This window comes from Nicotiana sylvestris, chromosome 8, assembly GCF_000393655.2.
Source record: "Nicotiana sylvestris chromosome 8, ASM39365v2, whole genome shotgun sequence".
In the NCBI taxonomy this organism is placed as follows: Eukaryota; Viridiplantae; Streptophyta; class Magnoliopsida; order Solanales; family Solanaceae; genus Nicotiana; species Nicotiana sylvestris.
In genome coordinates, this window is record NC_091064.1 from 134,340,380 (window position 1) to 134,362,614 (window position 22,235).

At 41.1% G+C, this 22,235-nt stretch overlaps 1 protein-coding gene across 1 annotated transcript; it reads right to left on the reverse strand.

Annotated features, from left to right (window-relative positions):
* Positions 1 to 1,250: 1,250 nt before the first annotated feature.
* Positions 1,251 to 1,772, reverse strand: LOC138875701 (uncharacterized). Its single transcript, XM_070154564.1, has one exon. It carries the CDS (start codon positions 1,770 to 1,772, stop codon positions 1,251 to 1,253), a length of 522 nt encoding a protein of 173 aa, XP_070010665.1.
* Between the last annotated feature and the right edge of the window lie 20,463 nt (positions 1,773 to 22,235).

The following is a 22,235-nucleotide window of genomic DNA, read 5'->3' on the forward strand; positions in this document are numbered from 1 at the left end:
TTTCAAGAATTAATGCATGAGAATCCCCCTTTTTGTTTAAATCTGAAAACAATGAAAATGGGTTGGGGATTTTACCTTCAAGAACGGAGATGAAGACAATTACTTGAAATTTCCCGGCCTGGATGACTTTAAAAAAATCAAATTGATGGAGATAAGACTTTCTCTCTCAAGAATTCTCTCTTCCCTCTCTCTAGTTTTGTTTAGAAAATAGGTTAAAATGAGGGGTTGTGGTGTTTTATTGAAGAAGGGGTCGGGTTTAAAATTTAGAAAATTGGAGCCCCGAGTCAGGTCTACGATTGCATTTGCGATCGCAGAGTGGAAATGCGGTCAGCAGAATGGACCGCAAAAGTGCTCTCAACATCTGAACGCACTGCCTGGGTATGCGTCAGAAATGCGGTCCGCATACTCGTTCTGCGGTCGCATAATGCACCGCAAAACTGCCCCTCACAAAAATCCCAAGGGAAATATGCGACGACTATGTAGTCCGTATATCGGTTATGCGATCGCATATCGGATCGCATATTTAACCTCCAATTCGACCAACACATTGACTCACTTTGCGGCGGTTATGCGGTCTGCATACCTGATATGCGACCGCATTCTCGACCGCAAAATCGCATTTTCTGGAAAGCAGTATTTCTTAACTTTTTATAGCGTAGATTAGTACAAAAGGTTCGAGCTACCAGGTTTTGAGTACAAGTTTTCACAAGGCCTTACATCCTCCCCCACTTAAAATCATTCTTCCTCGAATGAGGATTTTGGAAATCGGTTGGTTTTGAAAACATGATATGCAAACTCCCAATTTTTGAAAAAACTTTTCCAGAGTTCACTTTGTAACTAGACTTATCTACCTGCCAGAGAGCCCCCAAAACATTATTTCCAAGCACCATTACGCTATCCCTATTATCCCTACAACTGTTATACAATTCATTACCTCAACACCTGCACATAATTTGGCCACTTCAATGAGTTCCATACAGTTCAACCACTTCAATACACTATACGCATTTCAATTAATCATTACCAATCTACACTACCTTTAATCATTCACTTATCACATGAGTTCTTACAAAACTTTCATTTACTAAAAAGGGGCTTGCGCATGACTCAATTAATCACAACACATACAATTCTTGCACAACTTGAGGAGTTACAATAGTAAAGCATTTAGAAAAAATATATGGGGTGTCTTTGTACCAGATTGAACACAACATCAATTTACTTAGAGACAAGAGTTCGCACGATCACTACTAGACTTGTTCAAACAGATGGGGATATTTTTCTTTCATCTCACTTTCCACTTCCCACGTGGCTTCCTCGACTTGTTGACTTTGCCATAGCACTTTAACTGACGAAACTTCCTTGTTTCTCAATTTGTGGAATTTCCTATCAAGAATAGCGACCGCAATTTCTTCATATGATAACTCTTCATTAACCTCGATAGCCTCGATTGGCACGATGGTGGATGGGTCTCCAACCACTTTCTTTAACATAGACACATGGAACGCCGGGTGCACTAATGACATTTCAGGGGGAAATTCTAGTCTATAGGCCACCTGTCTTATCCTTTGGGTGACCCGATACGGCCCGACATATCTAGGACTCAACTTCCCTTTCTTCCCTAATCGCATGACTCCCTTCATAGGAGATACCCTTAAGAACACCCAATCATCTACTTGGAATTCCAATTTTCTTCGACGAATGTCCGCGTAAGAATTCTGGCGACTCTGAGTAGCTTTCAGCCTTTCCTGGATGATTTTAACTTTTACCATAGCCTAGTGCACGATATCTGGCCCTAACAATTCTGCTTCACCCACTTCGAACCATCCAATCGGAGACCTACATCTCCTCTCGTACAATGCCTCAAATGGGGCCATCTGAATGCTAACATGAAAGCTGTTATTGTAAGCAAATTCTATAAGTGGCAAGTGATAATCCCAATTACCTTTGAAGTCCAAGACACAATCCTGTAACATATCTTCAAGCTTCTGAATAGTCCGCTCTGCTTGACCATCAGTCTGCAGATGGAAAGTCGTGCTGAGATTCACCTAAGTACCCAAACCTTGCTGAAATCTCTTCCAAAAATTAGCTGTGAACTAGGGCCCTCGATCTGAGATAATAGAAAGTGGAGTGCCATGAAGCCTTACTATTATCTTGATATACAGTTGAGTGTATTATTCCGCGGTATCCGTGGACTTGACTGGCAAGAAGTGAGCTGATTTGATGAGTCGATCCACTATTACCCAAATTGAGTCGAACTTGTGCTGAGTGCGAGGTAATCCTACCACGAAATCTATGTTGATCATCTCCCATTTCCACATTGGTATTTCCATAAGCTGAGTTAACCCACCGGGCCGTTGGTGCTCGGCTTTTACTGACAATTCAGACATTTAGATACAAAGTCCGCCACATCCCTCTTCATACCGTTCAACCAATAAATTTCCTTGAGATCACGGTACATTTTCGTAGAACCTGGGTGCACAGAATACCTGGAATTATGAGCCTCCGTCATTACCCTCCCCTGAAGATTATCCACATCTAGAACACATGGCCTACCTTGACATCGTAATACGCCATCCTCACCACCAAGTGAAAATGTCGAAGTCTTGTTATTCAAAACGGCCTCATTCATCTGTGCTAATGCTGGATCAATGAACTACTTTTTCTTGACTTCCGCTACCAGTGATAATTCTGCTCCATTACGCACCATAACTTTCCCCTTGTCTGAGGTAGAAATACGAACCCCCAGACTGGCCAATTGATAAACCTCCCGAGCCAAAGGCCTCTGATCCGCTCCCAAATGAGCCAAATTACCCATGGACTTCCGACTGAGAGCGTCGGCCACCACATTCGCCTTCCCTGGATGGTATAAAATATCCATATCATAATTCTTGATCAATTCTAACCACCGCCGCTGCCTTAAAATCAACTCCTTCTACTTGAACAAATATTGGAGACTCTTGTGGTCCGAGAACACATCCACATGGACCCCATAAAGATAATGCTGCCATATTTTCAAGGCAAATACAACTGCCGCAAGCTCCAAATCATGCGTCGGATAATTCTTCTCGTAATTCTTGAGTTTCCTTGAAGCATACGCTATAACCTTCCCATGTTGCATCAACACACACCCCAAACCGACCCTGTAGGCATCGCAATAAACCACAAATCCTTATGTGCCTTCTAGCAAGGTCAATATCGACGCCGAGGTCAATCTCGACTTCAATTCCTGAAAACCTTTTTCACAAGCGTCGGACCATTGGAACTTAACTGCTTTCTGTGTCAACCTAGTCAAAGGGGAGGCGAGGGTAGAGAATCCCTCCACAAACCTCCGATAATACCCCGCTAAACCCAAGAAGCTACGGATCTCCGTCGGGGTCGTGGGTCTAGGCCAATCTTTTACTACTGCAATCTTCTGGGGATCCACCTGAATCCCTTCATTGGAAACAACATGGACTATAAAGGTAACGGACTCCAACCAAAATTCACATTTTGAAAATTTAGCATACAACTGGTACTGATAAAGGGTCTGCAGAACTGCCCTAAGGTGATCGGCATGATCCTCCTGGCTCCGCGAATAAACAAGGATGTCATCAATGAAAACAATCACAAAGGAGTTTAGAAATGGCTTGAAGACCTGATTCATAAGATCCATGAAAGTTGTCGGGGTGTTGGTTAGCCCAAGAGACATGACCAAGAATTCAGAGTGACCATAGCGAGTTCTGAAAGTGGTCTTAGGAATATCATGTTCTCTGATCTTCATATGGTGATATCCAGACCGTAGATCAATTTTGGAAAAGAACCTCGCACCTTGCAAATTTGTCAAACAAATCATCTATCCAAGGCAAAAGATATTTATTCTTGATGGTGACCTTGTTAAGATGCCGATAATCAATACACATCCGGAGCGACCCATCCTTCTTTCCGACAAAAAGAACCGGGGCACCCCACGATGACACACTTAGCCATATGAACCCTTTTTCTAATAAATCCTTTAGCTGTTCCTTTAACTCCCTCAACTCCGCTGGCGCCATTCTGTATGGTGGAATAGATATCGGGCGCGTATCTGGCAATACATCAATCCCGAAATCAATCTCCCTATCTAGCGGGATCCCTGGAAGCTTGTCCGGAATCACTTCAAGAAACTCATTCACGACTGGCACGGACTTGCGGACAAACACTTCTGAAGTGGTGTCTTCCACTAGGACCAAATGGTATATATACCCCTTCCTAATCATCTTCGAAGCCATAAGGTAGGAAATAAACCTACCTTTCGGCACCACACCATTTCCCTTCCACTCAATAACCGGCTCATTAGGGAACTCAAGCCTCATAACTCTCGTTCGGCAGTCAAGTTTAGCAAAGCACGAATAAAGCCAGTCCATCCCCACAATCACATCAAAATCCACCATTTCAAGCTCAATAAGATCGGTCGTGGTAGCACGACCACATACCATGACAACGCAATTCCTATAAACTCGCGTGGTTGTAATTGAATCACCAACCGGAGTCGACACAGAGAACGGCTCATGAAGCTGTTCGGGTTCTACCCCAAAACATGAAGCAATGAATGGGGTGACATAAGACAAAGAGGACCCCGAATCAATAAGAGCATAACAATCAATGGCCTAAACAGCCAAGATACCTGTAGCAACATCTGGGGAGGCCTCTGCACTCTGGCGACCACTCAAGGTGTAAAACCGGCTGGATACACCTCTACCACGAGCTCCACCCCTAACTACACCGTGCCCTGCTGGGGTTGGAGGACGCACGGATGATGTGGCAGCTGAAGAACCGGATGACTGAGCAAATCCCCCACCCATGCCCTGACTGGGCGCACGGCAGTCCCGCTGGATATGACCTCTCACCCTGCATCTATAACACACCGGAATATCCAAATAACAAGTCTTGGAATGGAACATACCATACTTGGGGCATGAATCCCTCCCTTGCTGCTGTGATCTCCCTCCTGGACAACCGGAATGATGGGGTCTCCTACTATCTGAACCTGATCTCAAATAACTGCCCTGCTGATAACTGTGCACAGATGGCGGTGCGCTTGCTGAGGACTAGGCATATGACTGGGATGGACCTGATGGCCCTCTCCCCGGAACTGCTCTCCCTGAGTGACCTGTTGATCGGGCCCTGCTTCTACTTTCTCTTTCTGCCCGTATTTTCAACTTCCTAGACTCTGTGGCCTGAGCGAACCCCACAATCTTCCCATAATTCATATCTGAGTGTAAGGCCGTTGTAGCAGCCTCATTCACCACCAAAAGACTAAGACCCCGAAGGAATCGCCGAACTCGAGCATCCATGGTCGACACTAACTGAGGAGCGTACTTGGAAAACCTCCCAAACTCCATGTGGTACTCCCAAACACTCATAATGCCCTACTTGAGGACCTCAAACTCTGTGGCACGGGCCGCCATTGTCTCGTCAGGCAAGAAGTGATCCATGAATGCATCTACAAACTCATCCCATCTAGCCGGAGGTCTTCCCTCCCCACGGGAATCCTCCCACATCTCGAACCACGAATATGCTGCTCCCCTCAGCCTGTATGAAGCCAACTCAACCCCTTTCGTCTCTGTAACCTTCATCACTCGAAGGGTCTTATACATTTCATCAAGGAATTCCTGCGGATTGGCCTCTAGGTCTGTGCCCGTGAACTCTAGAGGGGCCAACCGCAGAAACTGGTTAACTCTAGAGCTGGCGGAATCTCCCTGTCCGCTAGGGGGCGCAGGGGCATCATGAGATTTCTGTGCCTGAGCGGCCACTAACTGGGTCAACATATGGATGGCTCCTCTAAGGTCCCCATCAGAAACCCCGGGACCGAAAGCTGGAATTGCATCAAGATCAGGAATATCAGCGGGAGGGATAGTAGCACCCTCTGTCGCAGCTGGAACAGGAATACTTGGATCTGGAATAGATGGGCCAGGCATATTCGAGACCGGGGAGTCACTCTTACCCACGACATTAGGTAGATGATTCACATCCACACTAGGGGTGGCATTGGCCCCGAGGCCAAGTCTAGCTTTCTTCTTAGGTGCCATTACTGAAAATTTAAAATAGAGCACGAGTTAGATGTAAATACTTCCACTTTTCACTTCACCGCACGATATAGAGTAACAAAGAAGAAGGTAATTTCCTAAATGCCCATGTAGCCTCCAACTTATAGATGTCGTCGACAACACACCAATAAGGAGGACTCTACTAGACACGGCTCCGAGACATCCTAGGACACTTTAAAACCTTAGGCTTTGATACCAAGTTTGTCACGCCCCAAAAACCGAGGGGCGCGAACGGCGCTCGACCGGGTAGCCCCCCGCCATGCGGACCTGGGTGCCTTTCCTATTCCACGTGATACTCTGCGCTTCCATCTCTCATTAACCAAGTGAAAAAGCCATTTATAAATTTAAACACATTCTTACAAGATTTACATAACATACATAGTTACTTAGCGTGGTTTACAAGTTATACTGCCCAAAATACATAAGTACTTAACCCACGTTTCCTGTCTACGAAGCCTCTAAATACAACTGAATAATAATACGGAAATGCCGGCTACAAGGCTCCGGCTATACCTTACACAAATACAAAAATAAGACTCCGGGAAGAAAAGCATCATGAGCCACGCCGGGTCGCGAGAGGAAAGGGGCTCACCAATTCAGCTGAAGGGAGGTGAAGGAGTGCTACTGTCAGTGGGCTGGAGTACCTGTTATGGAACCACCTACAATCATAACACGAATGTAGCGCCCCCGGCAAAAGGGACATCAGTACATTTGAATTGTACTGGTATGTATAAACAACTTTACCCTAAGTAAAATCAAGAAATACACAGATAACAAATAGTAATAGAATCAATAATCAAATGCACATGAAAGGAACAACCAAAGCCAAACAACTCCACAATCTCTCCTTTTCCCCTTTCAACATTATTTCATCACATCAATGGTTTCACAACTTTCACATATTTTATTTCAATAGTGATTTCGATCACTTTTCCACCCTTATTACCTCGGCCACCCTTATTACCTCAGCCACCCTTATCACCACAACCCACACCTTATTACTTCGTGTTGCGGCGCGCAACCCAATCCCACCGGACAATCATATTTCACACAACAACAACAACAACAACAACAACAACAATTCACAAGGAGTGTTCATAAACATCAATACCAATTCCAACATATACAATAACCTGTACACAATTCAAGTCAAAACAGTAATTGCCCAGAACAAGTCACGTATGATATTGCCACAGTTGTTTCAATTGTATCAATTACGATTTCTTTCCATCGTTTGTTCCACAGCTCTTACCACGTAACACATTCATACCCACACGCACTTGTGTTATTGCCATTTTACTCATACCACTATAATGGAAAACTTAACCAACAATGTTCAAGGCACATTAATCACAAGAATTTCCAAATAGTCCACATAAGTAACACATACCAATTACTCGTACACCAACAAGGTGACTTTACAAAGGTTAAAGTTAGACATACATACCTGGAGTCGAATTCCCTTTTTAACTTCTACTTTCAATTTACCAACAGCCTAGTACCGTCAATCTAGTTCACAAGTTAGCACATATAACTTAGAATTGAAGTTCACAAACCCAGCCAGAACTTACTTAGGTTCCAACCCCTCTTTTGCAAATCTTTAGTTCTACCCAATTCCTCTTACTAGATTCTAGGTTTTAAAGGACATACATGTGTATCTCAACTTCCATTTTAAAGAATTAACGCATGAGAATCCCCATTTTTGTTTAAATCTGAAAACAATGAAAAAGGGTTGGGGATTTTACCTTCAAGAACGGAGATGAAAACAATTACTTGAAATTTCCCGGCCTGGATGACTTTGAAAAATCAAATTGATGGAGATAAGACTTTCTCTATCAAGAATTCTCTCTTCCCTCTCTCTAGTTTTGTTCAGAAAATAGGTTAAAATATGGGGTTGGGGTGTTTTATTAAAGAGGGGGTCGGGATTAAAATTTAGAAAATTGGAGCCCCGAGTCAGGTCTGCGATCGCATTTGCGATCACAGAGTGGAAATGCGGTCTGCAGAATGGACCACAAAAGTGCTCTCAACATCTGAACGCACTGCCTAGGTATGCGTCAGAAATGTGGTCTGGATACTCGTTCTGCGGTCGCATAATGCACTGCAGAACTGCCCCTCACAAAAATCTCAAGGGAAATATGCGACGACTATGCGGTCTGCATATCGGTTATGCGATCGCATATCGTATCGCATATTTAACCTCCAATTAGACCAACACACTGACTCACTTTGCAGTGGTTATGCGGTCAGCATACCTGATATGCGACCGCATTCTCGACCGCAGAATCGCATTTTCTGGAAAGCAGTATTTCTTGAATTTTTATAGCATAGATCAGTACAAAAGGTCCGAGCTACCAGGTTTTGAGTACAAGTTTTCACAGGGCCTTACAGTAACACATTACAGCACCATTAACTAAATTAACTCATAAAGGTATTGCTTTTAGGTAGTCCAATGAGTGTGAGTGGAATTATCGGAAGCTCAAAGTTGCTTTGGCTACATCCTAGTGTTGTTGTTTCCCATAGGTTTTGGGCCATACATGTTGTATTGTGATGCTTTATGCTTTGGTCTTGGTGGGGTGTTGATGCAAATAGTAGGGTGATTTCTTATGCGTTACGGTAGTTGAAACCTTATGAGAAGAATTATCCAGTTTATGATTTGGAGCTTGCGGCTATTGTGCATGCGCTTAAGATTTTGAGGAATACTTGTATGGTGTGCCATGTGAGGTTTTATAGTAGTCAACGCAGTCTTCAACACTTGTTCAAGCAGAATTATTTGAATTTGAGGCAGCGAAGGTAGCTTGAGTTCCTTAAAGATTATGATATCACAATCTTGTATCATCGGGGAAATGCTAATATGGTAGCGGATGCCTTGAGTAGAAAGGTAGAGAGTATGGGTAATTTTGCATTCACTCCAGTTGAGTAGAGGCCTTTGTCTATAGATGTTCAGGCCTTGGCCAATACATTTATGAGATTGGATATTTCTGAGTCTAGTAGAGTTCTTATTTATGTTGTTGCACAGTCGTCCTTATTTGAGAGCATTAATGCTTGCATGTATGATGATCCCCATTTGTTGGTGCTTAGTAACACGGTGCAACAATGTGTTGCTAAGAAGGTGGTTATAGTATATGATGGTGTTATGTGACTCTATGGTGCGCTTTGTGTTCCTAATATTGATGGCATGAGGGAGTTGATACTTCAGAAGGCTCACAGTTTGCAGTATTCCAATCATCCAGGTGCTACGATGATGTATCGTGACTTGAAACAACAATTTTGGTGGTAGAGGATGAAGAAGGACCTTTTTGGTCATGTTTCATGGTGTGTTGAATTGCTAGAAAGTTAAGTATGAACATCAGAAACTAGGTGGATTGGCTTAGAAGATGATTATACCCTGGGTGGAAGTGAGAGTGTATCAGTATGGACTTTGTGGTAGGGTTACCATGTACCTTGAGGAAGTTTGATGCTATTTAGGTCATTATGGATAGGTTGACCAAGTTCACGCACTTCATAATAGTGTGGTCTGCTTATACTTCTGAGAGGTTAACTCAGATTCATATCCTGGAGGTAGTTCGTTTGTATAGTGTGCCTATTTCTATCATTTAAGACCGTGGCACTCAGTTCACATTTCACTTTTGGAGAGTTGATCAGCATGATTTGGATACGTAGGTTAAGCTTAAGATAGCTTTTCACCTATACACGGGTGGTTAGTCTGAGTGGACTATTCAGATTCTTGAGGAAATGTTGTGAACTTGTGTGATTGACTTTGGAGGTCATTTGGATCAGTTCGTGCCTTTGGTGGAGTATGCTTACAACAACAGTTATCAGTCTAACATTCAGATGGCTACGTATGAGGCTTTGTATGGTAGATGGTTTCGTTCTCCTTTTGGTTAGTTTGGGCCTGGTAAGGGTAAGCTGTTGGGTATAGATTTGGCATGTGATAATTTGAAGAAGGTTGACGTTGATTCAAGAACAATTTCGGATAGCTTAAAATTGGCAGAAGAGTAATGAGAATAAGAAGGTTCTTGACGTGGAATTTATGGAGGGTGAGAAGGTACTTCTAAAAATTTCACCGATGAAGGGTGTGATGAGGTTTGGGAAGAATGGAAAGTTGAGTCCGAGCTAATTGGATTATTTGAGGGGTTGGAGAGAGTTGGTTAGGTTGCTTATAGGCTTTCTTTGGCTTCCAGCTTATAGGGGGTAAATTTGGTATTTCATGTTTCAATGCTTCAGGATATAATGAAGATAATTCACATGTTTTGGACTTAGCACAATGTATCTAGATGATAGTTTGGCTATGAAGAAGAGTCAATAGCTATTTTAAATAGGCAGGTTAGGAAGTTGAGGTCAAAGGAAATCGTTTCGATAAAGGTGCTTTGAAAAGGGCAATTGAGCGACGAGGCTACTTGGACATAGAGTTAGATATGCGGAGTACATATCCACACCTTTTAAGCAGTCCAAGCACATTTGTAAACCCATTCGAGGACAAACATTCATTTAAGCGGTGGAGAATATAATGACCAGACCCGTCATTTTTAGTTCTAGAATCCCATTATCCTATTGAAGCTTTCTATAGTTTGGTTTGATGATTTATAACTTTTGAGGATGGGTTGTATGGTTTCTGAGAGGTTCGGTAGTAATTTGGAATACTCAGTTCCTAAGTTAAGGCTTAAGGTTGGAAGAGTTCAGCAAAGTCAGTATCATGGGTAAATGACCACAAATTGGTATTTTGAAGATTACAATAGGTTTGTATGATAATTTTGGACTTGCACATATGTTTAGTTCGGGTCTCATGTGGCCTGGGGTTGATTTGGTGCTATTAGTCGATAGTTGAGATTTTGAACTTGAGAGTGAGATTTTTGGTTTGATGTGCAATTCTTGGTTTTGATGTTACTTTTAGTAATTTGGGCATTTGAAAAATTTCATATAGTACAGACTTATTAGGATATTAGACAGGGTTTTGAGAGGCTTGGGTGAGTTTCGGGGTGGTTTTATTTATTTTGAGCTAAGATAGATTACTGGCTTTTCGCTATCAATAGTGTCATTCGTGATAGCGTGGAATGTATCGCGATCATATGGAAGGTTTGTGGGAGGAGATGTTTTGTTCTTCGCGATCACGTGGGGAGGCTTGTGGTCTCTTAGTGTAGGCTGGTGAAGCATCGTGAACACGTGAGGACGTTCGTGATCGCTTATGAGGATTCTGGGCTCGGGTGTGTTGCTCATTGTGATCGCATATAGAGGGTCACGATTGCTTAGATGTATGTCATTTGATCATCGTGATCGCGTAAGCGCTGATCGCGAATGCGATTTATATTTTGGCTCCAGGGGTATTTAATTTCCAGATTTCAAGATTGAGCTTATTTTCATCATTTTTTAGACCTAGACTTTGGGAGGAGGTGATTTGTGAGGAGAGTTTTACACCAATCTTGAGGGTAAGTAATTCTTACTTGGTTTTGATTATGTATCTTGATTCCCCGTGGATTTTCACACCTATAATATGGAATTTTAGAGTGAAATTTAAGGATCATGTCCACAACTAAAGAGAGTATATTTTGAGGTTTTGAATACCGATTTAGACTCGGATTTGAAACTACTAACATATTTGGATTGGTGGGGTTATGGGTCAATGGAATTTGACCTTAGACTCGGGTTTTGGCAATATGGGCATGAGTTGACTCTTGTTGATTTTTTCAAATTTGATTAAAGATTGAAGTTCTATTGTTTGAAATTGATTTCTATGACTTTATTTGATATGGTAAGTATTATTTGATTAGATTTGGGTCATTTGAAGGAGAATTTCAAAGGAAAAGCGGTATTTGAGGTTGAAGCGGTTCCGAAAGGATGTAAGTCTCTTGTCTAACCCTGTTAAGTGGAAATTCTCTACAAATTAGACTTATGTGCTACATTATACTTGATTTAGGGATAATATATATGTGAAGTAATGAGCGTATATATGTACACTAATGCTATACTATGTTTGAGGTAGTTTTAGGCTTTTTTATGCGTGTTTGGCTGTTTGATCTTCTTAACTTATACTTTATTAGATTGTATGGCTACGTGACCCTATTTATTCATGCTATAAATCATGTTTTAGCTTACGACATATTTGTATACGTCTAAAATTGGAGAGTCCAATTTTATGATCATTACGGCATTCCATAGGTCGTCTCCAAAAGGCTCGAGGCGTAGCTCACGGTTTGACCCCGAGGGTTCCCAACATTTGACCTTAGGGCAATACAAATCGGTGGCTATGATGAACGAGTGGGAGATTCCCAAGGCAGGGGGTTAGAGTTGACCAAGTCTATAAGAATAGTGTAAGTCCATACCGTGACATTAAATAGTTGTACCAACTGCAAATCTTTGTAATAAATGCATATGTACTATGTTGGGATTCCCCCTCCTATATAAAGGGGACCCTTGTTATTTTTTGAATGAATGATATTCAATACAAGATAAGGAACATTCTCTGCTCTCTAACTTAAACACTCTCAATTGTCTTTCCTTTGATTTATTGCTCACATTTATTGTATTTCATTGATCGTTCTCCATTTATTACTCATCATTGATCATAAAGAGTCCTCATCAAATCTCTTAGAACTGTTGTTACTTCATAGTCTGTTCACAGCCTAACGCTTAGCTCGACGAGGCCCGTTATAAGCCAGCTCGAGGCCTCGATTCTCGACCACTCGATTTGCATAAACATACTATTTTCAAGCTCTTATTTTATCTTCTAGTCTCACACTTAGCATCTACCGCCTAACAACTAGCATTAAAATAAATCGTGTATTTTTAGAACCACAAAATCAAATCTAATTGTAATTACCAATTTTGAGGTAAACAGTTTGGCGCCCATCGTGGGGCTAAAAATAATAGTGATTGTTTTTGTGTTGGTTCACTAAATAACGCAAGTATTCTTTACACTTTTTCTTGCCCAAGAATCTTTGATTTCAGGTCAAAATGTCTAACTCAGTAAATGCACATAAAAACAACATTCTTGGAGACCATGGAGAGAATGGTGTAGTTATTACAGGCGCTGGTGTACCACTGTGAAACCTTGAGTACGCACCAGAACCAATCCTCGTAAGTGTGGGCTCACGCAACATCCAACGCATCGGTATAAGCTCCCCCATTAACATTAGTATACACCAAGAAAACCAACAGAGAGCTTAGAAAGCTCCAGCCCTAAAGCAAAGAGAGACAGACAGGAGGAACGGAATGAAAAAACCTCAGCACATCATTCGTATGATCATTGTAGGGACCGACGTTCCTCAAGGATCCGTGGTCAAGTGGACAAAAGTTTCCACTACAACAGAAGGGCAAATTCGGGGTCGCATGCCTGAGGGCATCCTAGCATTCAGTGAAGAAGACTTTGAGACCTTGTCTCATCCGCATAACGAATCGCCGGTAATTTCATTTCTCTTGAATAACATTCAAGTTAAACGCGTACTCGTGGATCCAGGTAGCTCGGCCAATGTAATCAGGTCGAAGGTGGTAGAACAGCTCGGACTGCTTAACCAAATCATACCTACCTCCCGAGTCGTCAACGGCTTCAACATGGCCGACAAAGAAATTGTCACGCCCCAAAAAAACCTTGGAACATGACCGGCGCTCAACTGAGTAAACCCAACTGAGCAAGCCTGTTAGATTTCATTCTACCCAAGCTAGTTCATGAATAAAGAGGTAATGTTATCCCATTTATCAAAACACTAAGAAATCTTCCATTATCAATTTTTATTTCATTTTCGTTAATTATTTCATTCATAGTTTACAAAATATTACAAGTTTACAAGTTTAATGAAAAACATGTTTATCAAGTACCACCTTTTCTAGTTTGGACTCCCAACACCAACCACCACCCACAAACAGTCTACGGAGCCTCTAAATACAATAGAAGAGTAATAGGTAAATGTCGTCAACAAGGCTCCGGCTATACCTCAAAACTTGATGAGAAAATGAACAAAAGATACATGACATGACCCCGGGATGGGGTGGGACTTACCAAGACTGCTGGGAAGAGAGTACCGCTACCACTGGCCGATGGCTCCCACTGTGGAACCACCTGTATCATTAAACGATACAGCACCCCCGGCAAAAGGGACGTTAGCGCCGTCGAAAGCACTAGTATGTAAGGCTAAAATTCCTCTTTCAGATTATAATAACCACACAAGCAAAGAAACCACAAAACAGTAAGTCAAAATCAACAATATACTAGCATCCAATTTAAAACAAGTAAGTCTTCTAGTTTACAAAAATAATATATATAATTTTTGGTTGGGAGATTATTAGCACCGATATGAGTTATACCACCGTATTTGTTAGCACGAAGTCCGATCACGACCTGATCGGCTAGGTCGTCCCTTTGGAGACATGTACCACAATCACAATTTCCAGTTTTTTGAATTTCCAATTTTTGATTCCCAGCACAATGCCACCATATTTGCGGCATGGCGTCCGATCATGGCCCGATCGGCTTGGCTGCCTTCCCACATATTCCGTGTGGTTTGGCGTTACCAATTTACAAATGTTACTAAGTTCATCCCAATTTAAAATGTTACCACGTTATCAATTTACACTGGCACGTGTAGTTTTAGGTGTGAGCCTTATGACCCACCCTTCCTCGGTTTTGCTAATGATACTTCCAAAAATATTTTTGATTTGATTTGATATTGTACACAATTGAAGTATAAATACAAGTATACAAATATAGCATAAACACAAGCATGCTTACATCAATACCTTTCACATTTTATAGTTTTTATTAATGCCCTCAATCTCTCTTGATAATAGTATTTCTTTGGCCCTTTGGGCCTTTCACAAGATTCATCTTTTTCATGGAACGAAGGCCGCATTTGGTTTTCCACATTTTCCATCTCCTTTATTTCCAAGGATCACCAACTAATATCAATGTACCGAATATTCCGGGAATCATATATTTTCGAGTCAATAGTAAAAAAACCATCAAATACAAAGGATTCTTCCCAGAGGGGGACATGCCAACCAACAATTGAAATACACATTGAAGTTATAAGCAAGCAATCACCTCAATTATCATTGAATTACCCCTTTTTCCATCATGACAAATGCACAATTTCAACATCGGAATGTGTAAGGACTATCATTACATTGAATGTATTTATAAGACAAAGCATTATCTAAAACAACCACTTATGGACATAGTTCAGGTACAAGGCCTTTAGGCCATTCTATTTTTGAAGTTAGTTTATAAGAGTTGAGTCGAGGCTTATTTCAAAATTTGTTTCACATTTTCCCATTCGATTCATTTCCAATAATCTTTACAGTTTATTAACAAATAGGCACATTCAATCAAGGCATTTAGTATACATAAGAGCAACTAGGAGCATTAAAGAGATCAAATTTTTCTCGCCCGATTAGTATACTAGCCTTCGTTTAAAATATGACTCAAGGCTATACCATTTTGGTAGACAAACCATACTTAAACTTACAAAACAATATGGAATTCACTTCCAAGAGAGAAAGTTTAGCCTACTCGATTGAGCTTTCCTTAAGTCCTACTATACTCCGAGATTCTTAGCAACGTCAATCTCTTAGAACATGACAAATCGAACCAAAAATTAGAGAGGTGATCATAGTCCTAGCTCATTTGAGCATATTTTTCAAACACTAAGTGGGTGTTATGCTTTTAAAACTATTTGTGAAAGATCCTACCATCCTTCATCCCATCCTTAGCTCAAAACCTCACTCAATACTTAAGAACTCATGCATGCAAGATATCCACTCCCATCTTCATGGATTACCCTTCTAATGGTCTATCCTAGTTATATCTAGTAATTAAGAGCTTGGGTTATAGAACCTTACCTTTTAGAAAGAAGCCTTAGGTGCCTTTCTTGACAAATATTCAAGGTTTGAGCTAGATCTTAGGAAAAATGTTGATGAAGAACCCCTTCTCTGTCTAGGATCCTCTCTCTCTCTCTCTCTAAATGCATCAGAAAGTAGGCCTAAAATGAAGGGTAGTGTATAATATATCGACATGGGGTCGGGTAAGAAAATTAGAAATTTGGAGTCCCGGAACAGATCTGCAATTGTATAATTTACATTCTGCCCGCAAAAGGGACCGCGAAATGGCTCCCAAAACATAAACAAACTGCCCGAGTATGCGACAAGAATGTGGTCCGCATACCTGTTCTGCGGTCACATAATGCACCGCAGAACTGCCACTCGCAAAATTCCAAGGAGATAATGCGATGACTATGCAGCCTACATATTGATTATGCGATCGCACAATTGGCCGCATAGTTGACCTCAAACTTAATCATCAAACTGACTCACTCTGCGGCGACTACGCGGTCCGCATAGCTAATATGTGACCGCATAATGGACCGCAGAAACGCGCACTTATGAAAAACATTATTCCTTAACTTTTTAATGCACAGATCAATCTAAAGGGTCCGAACATATTCCTAACTTGGCACTACGAGATCTAGGGTTTTGAGCAAAAATTTTCACGGGGCCTTACATCCTCCCCCACTTAAGATCATTTGTCCTCGAATGAGGATCATGGCTCGCCCCAAACACCCCAACAGGACTTATTTCCTTCCTCACATACCTCAAGCTCCCAAATTTCACATGCCCCTCAATTATTCATAGTGATATACTTATCAAGTGATTCTCCTGCTCTTCCCTAATCAATACATTCAACTACTTATAGTATCCTATCGAGAACTAAGAACTAACTTGTTCATATTAAACCCTCGAACCAGAATAAGCACTAGACATCATCAATGGCAACAACAAAACTGAATCTAGAAGCCAAAAGGTAGAAGCCATCTTTTGAGAAAAGCCTAATTCATTATCGTCCTCTTTCTCTTCCACACCAAATTTATAACCCGTTACCACTAGCTTAGTTGGTGTACCAACACCACAATCCTTGCCATAGCCTCAACACTACTCTTCCTTCTACCAACAACATCAACAACAACAATTGACTCTCCACCTTGGCGGTGTCCCTTTATATTGGATTCGACTCTTCTTTCACCCCCCAGAAATTTCAAATTTGACCAACTCCCTAAATTTTTGAAAATTTCGCCAGAGCTTCCTTTGTAACTGGGCCCATCCACCTATTAGAGAACCTCAGAAACACAATTTAACAATACATCCTTAACTAAGTAACTAGTACAATATACCAATAACACAGATTTTCCACTCATATAACATTTCATTATCAAGGATAATACCTGCACATGAGCTACACATATTTAAGGCATAACACACAGAAAGCACCTCTTCAATCACGACCATATGATATACAACTAAGCGAATAAATATTTTCCCTTCCACGACTCTCAACCTGGTTTAATCCCGAATTACGATTAGCTACTCCCTATAAGCAGACTATCCATTAATTCCACCTTTAACAATTCTCACCTGAATGATATACCAAAGATTCCTGATTACCTTCTTAGACATAGATACATGGAACATCGGAACCATGAAGGGCAACAATACGATAGGGGGGACATCATACTCTTAACTTGACCCATCTTTTTCAAGGTTCCATAACTTCTGAAGTGCACTACACCTACTTTATCCTTAGGGACAATTCGCATAGCATCTTCCTAGAGGGAACATTGAGAACAGCCTGCTTACTTTCTTTAACTCTAAATCTTTATGCCGGACACCCGAGTTGAACACTTGGCAACTTTTAACCATTATTCTGTGAGGGGCTAGAATAAATACGAACATAGAGTTCATACCCAATACGATTAACCATGGAATGATGCTACCTTTTGACATGTATTGGACTGGAAGTATTTCAAGAATCCATCAATGTAGATTTGTTGAGCGGGGTATTTCATGAGAGTTTTTTTTATATATTAGGAAACATAAAACTTACTATGGATTATGATGACACGATTAATCATTGCAATGAATCATTGGTTTGAAACAATGAGGCATGGAGTTTAGATAGCATATCGGCAATAGAAATCATTCACGGAGGACTATTCAGGTACGTGCCACCAGTCGACTCCTAGAGTGTAGGGAAGATCAATTTATCAAGAATGGGAATACTCTAGCACCTTAAATGAGATAGAGGTTTCAAAGTATGAAGTTGAATTACCCTCCTAATATTAATTGACACAAGGAATCTGTGCCACAAGCCCATGAGAATGATATATAAGTTAAACACTCGTGAGAGTACTATAATTCGAACCGCTCAACCCTTCCCGATATTTGATCCTATACAAGAATGCTGAAGATACGACAACTTGCCTTTCAAATTAATATGATATGTTCTAAATCCGAAACATCTAATACGAACCTTTCACGATTGAATCCACATTCCTAGGACTTGTTAATAATATGGAGGGGGGATCATGTGCTGGCTGGAGAGGGAATAAACTCTTTTTTGATGAGATTGACACGAATTGTTATCATAATTCTCCGGCTGTGATATTTGACCACTTCACGGGCAACTTCAATAGTAAGAATAAAGTGAGCTACTTAGTGAGGAATGATTTAAGTGAGCACGAAAGTCATACTACAATGGGAAAAGAAAAGATCTTCTTGTGGAGGATTTGTGAAAACCTCAAATTTCACAGAAACTTATATAGACAAACGATCTACTTCCACTTATATGCACACATATGATAGGAGCTGAGATAGGCTCTCATGTTACTAGTTAGTGAAAATACTTTATGATAATATTGGAAAAGGAGCAAAGTGATTATTTGAACCATCGAAGCCATCTACACCAGGGAGAAATGAGCGACTCAAGAAGGGTCACAACATAGGCAAATTTTACGACCGTTTATGCATAAGCACAAGTGAGTAGATATTATCCATTTGAATAAAACGACCTGTAAGAAATTTATCAGATATAGTTCCATAGTGAGGGTCTAGGAAAGCAAGTCGAAATAGTTACCCTCGAATTCTAACTCAGTTCAGGACATCATCATAGAACTCAATTCCGCAAGAGATTGCAAGTAAGATAATTGTAATAATGAGGCTTCACGAATAATACATCTCTCTCAAAGAGTAGATACACAAGATAGACCATAAGGTCGTCCTGACTCTATCCCAAATTCCACAGCAATATAAGGATTGACATGTGACCAAGCGGAGCCAGAGTCAATAAGGGATACTCATCTTGATATTGAAAAGTCAACATACCTGTAACCATACCTGAGAAAGCTTCCGACCCTTGATGTCCCCTCATAGCATAGAACCTGTTGGGCCCTCCCGAGCTCTGAATACCACCCCCAACTGCTCCACGTCCTGAAGGCTCTATAGATGAAGTAGATGTAGAATTGGCTGGTTGCACCACACCCCTGCCCATGATCTGGCGAGATGCATGACAATCTCTTTGAAGGTGACCTGACATACCACACCTATAGCATACATTGGTACCATAGCGACATACTCTCGGATGATATTTCCCATACTTCACACAACGGGGATGAGGTCCACTAAACTGACTCGCCCCACCGACCTGATACTCACCATTTTGCATACATTATAAACTTCCCCCTTATCCTTCCTCCAAGCTTACAATGCGGGAGTACCAATTCTAGTATTGGTTTGATGTGCGGGCCCTTGGAATTGCCATGATCTACCACCCCAAACACGTTGCTGGGCACACTCACAACACTTCGTTAAATGTTCCTTCCCACATACCTGGCAGACCGTGATAGGTGTACCGAACCTAGGGAATTTATTCTTCTTGTGCCCCCTCTTTCCACAATCGTAACATATCTCGAGGGTCATCCAACATCTCCCCAAGTGACGCTTCTTGCAAACTGAATAATTCAGCTCGTTAGCACCAACAACCCACTTTCGTTTCTTAGATGCTCTAATCACACGCTCTGGTGGTGCGATGACATTGGCAGGTACAAGGACACTTCCCTTAGCAATAAGTTCTTCCAATCCTTCCACAGCTTGAAGTATCCTCCCTACGAACTCATGCGTAATCTCCCCCAAATTCAATGGCGGGGTTATTCCTTCCTCGCTACTTCGGACTCGTGGATTACTCATCTGGAAAATGGGACATAACAAGGAAATTAGATCTCTATCCCCAACTCTATAGCACGATCCGGAATATCAAAGAAGGGTGGAATTTCCTAAATGTCCAAATAGCCTCCAACTTATAGATGTGGTTGACAACACACTGATAAGAAAGACTCTACTAGACACGGCTTCGAGACATCCTAGGACACTTTAAAACCTTAGGCTCTAATACCGAGTTTGTCACGCCCCAAAAAAACCGTGAACGCAACCGGCGCTCAACCGAGTAAACCCGACTGAGCAAGGCTGTTAGATTTCATTCTACCTAAGCTAGTTCATGAATAAAGAGAGAATGTTATCCCATTTATCAAAACACTAAGCAATCTTCCATTATCAACTTTCATTTCATTTCCGTTAATGACTTCATTCATAGTTTACAAAATATTACAAGTTTACAAGTTTAATGAAAAACATGCTTATCAAATACCAACTTTTCTAGTCTGGATTCCCAACATCAACCACCACCCACAAACTGTCTACGGAGCCTCTAATTACAATAGAAGAGTAATAAGGAAATACCGGCAATAAGGCTCCAGCTATACCTCAAAACCTGATGAGAAAATGAACAAAAGACACATGACATGACCCCGGGATGGAGTGGGGCTCTCCAAGATTGCTGGGAAGAGAGTACCACTATCACTTGCCGATGTCGCCCGTTGTGGAACCACCTATATCATTAAATGATACAGCACCCCCAGTAAAAGGGACGTTAGCGCCGTCGAATAGCACTAATATGTAAGGCTAAAACTCCTCTTTCAAAATAGAATAACCATACAAGCAAAGAAACCACAGAACAGTAAGCCAAAATCAATAATATACTAGCATCCAATTTAAAACATATAAGTCTTCTAGTTTACGAAAATAATATATATAATTTTTTGTTGGGAGATCATTAGCACCGATATGAGTTATACCACCGTCTTTGTTAGCACGGAGTCCAATCACGACCCGATCGTCTAGGTCGTCCCTTTGGAGACATGTACCACAATCACAATTTCCAGTTTTTGATTCCCAACACAATACCACCATGTGTGCGGCATGGCATCCGATCACGGCCCGATCGGCTAGGCTGCCTTCCCACATATGCCGTGTGGGTTACCGTTACTAATTTACAAATGTTACCAAGTTCATCCCATTTAAGGGGAATAACCAAAATCCATCCCTACAATGGCACGTGTAGTTTCAGGTGTGAGCCTTATGACCCACCCTTCCACGATTTTGCTAATGATACTCTCAAAAACATTTTTGATTTGATTTGATATTGCACACAATTCTAGTATAAATACAAGTATACAAATATAGCATAAACACAATCATGCTTACCTCAATACCTTTCACATTTTATAGTTTTTATTAATGCCCTCAATCTCTCTTGATAACAATATTTCTTTGGCCCTTTGGGCCTTTCACAAGATTCATCTTTTTCATGGCACGAAGGCCGCATTTGGTTTTCCATATTTTCCATCTCCTTTATTTCCAAGGATCACCAACCAATATCAATGTACTGAATATTCTAGGAATCATATATTTTCGAGTCAATAGTAATAAAATCATCAAACACAAAGGATTCTTCCCAAAGGGGGAATGCCAACCAAAAATTGAAATACACATTGAAGTTATAAGCAAGCAATCACCTCAATTATCCTTGAGTTACACCTTTTTCCATCAAGACAAATGCACAATTTCAACATCGGAATGTGTAAGGACTAGCATTACATTGCTTTAGATAATGCTTTATAAGGCAAAGCATTATCTAAAACAGCCACTTATGGGCATAGTTCAGATACAAGGCCTTTAGGCCATTCTATTTTTTAAGTTAGTTCATAAGAGTTGAGTCGAGGCTTATTTCATAATTTGTTTCATATTTTCTCATTCGATTCATTTCCAAACATCTTTACAGTTTATCAACAAATAGGCACATTTAATCAAGGCATTTAGTACACATAAGAGCAGTTGGGAGCATTAAACAGATCGAATTCTTCTCACCCGATTAGTATACTAGCCTTCGTTTAAAATGGGACTCAAGGCTATACCATTTTGGTAGGCAAACCATACTTAAACTTACAAAACAATATGGAATTCACTTCCGAGACTCTTAGCGACATCAATCTCTTAGGAACGTGACAAATCGAACCA

Coding starts and splice junctions, on each gene's coding strand:
- LOC138875701 (XM_070154564.1), bottom strand. CDS start 1,772: ATGGTAAAAGTTAAAATCATCCAGGAAAGGCTGAAAGCTACTCAGAGT.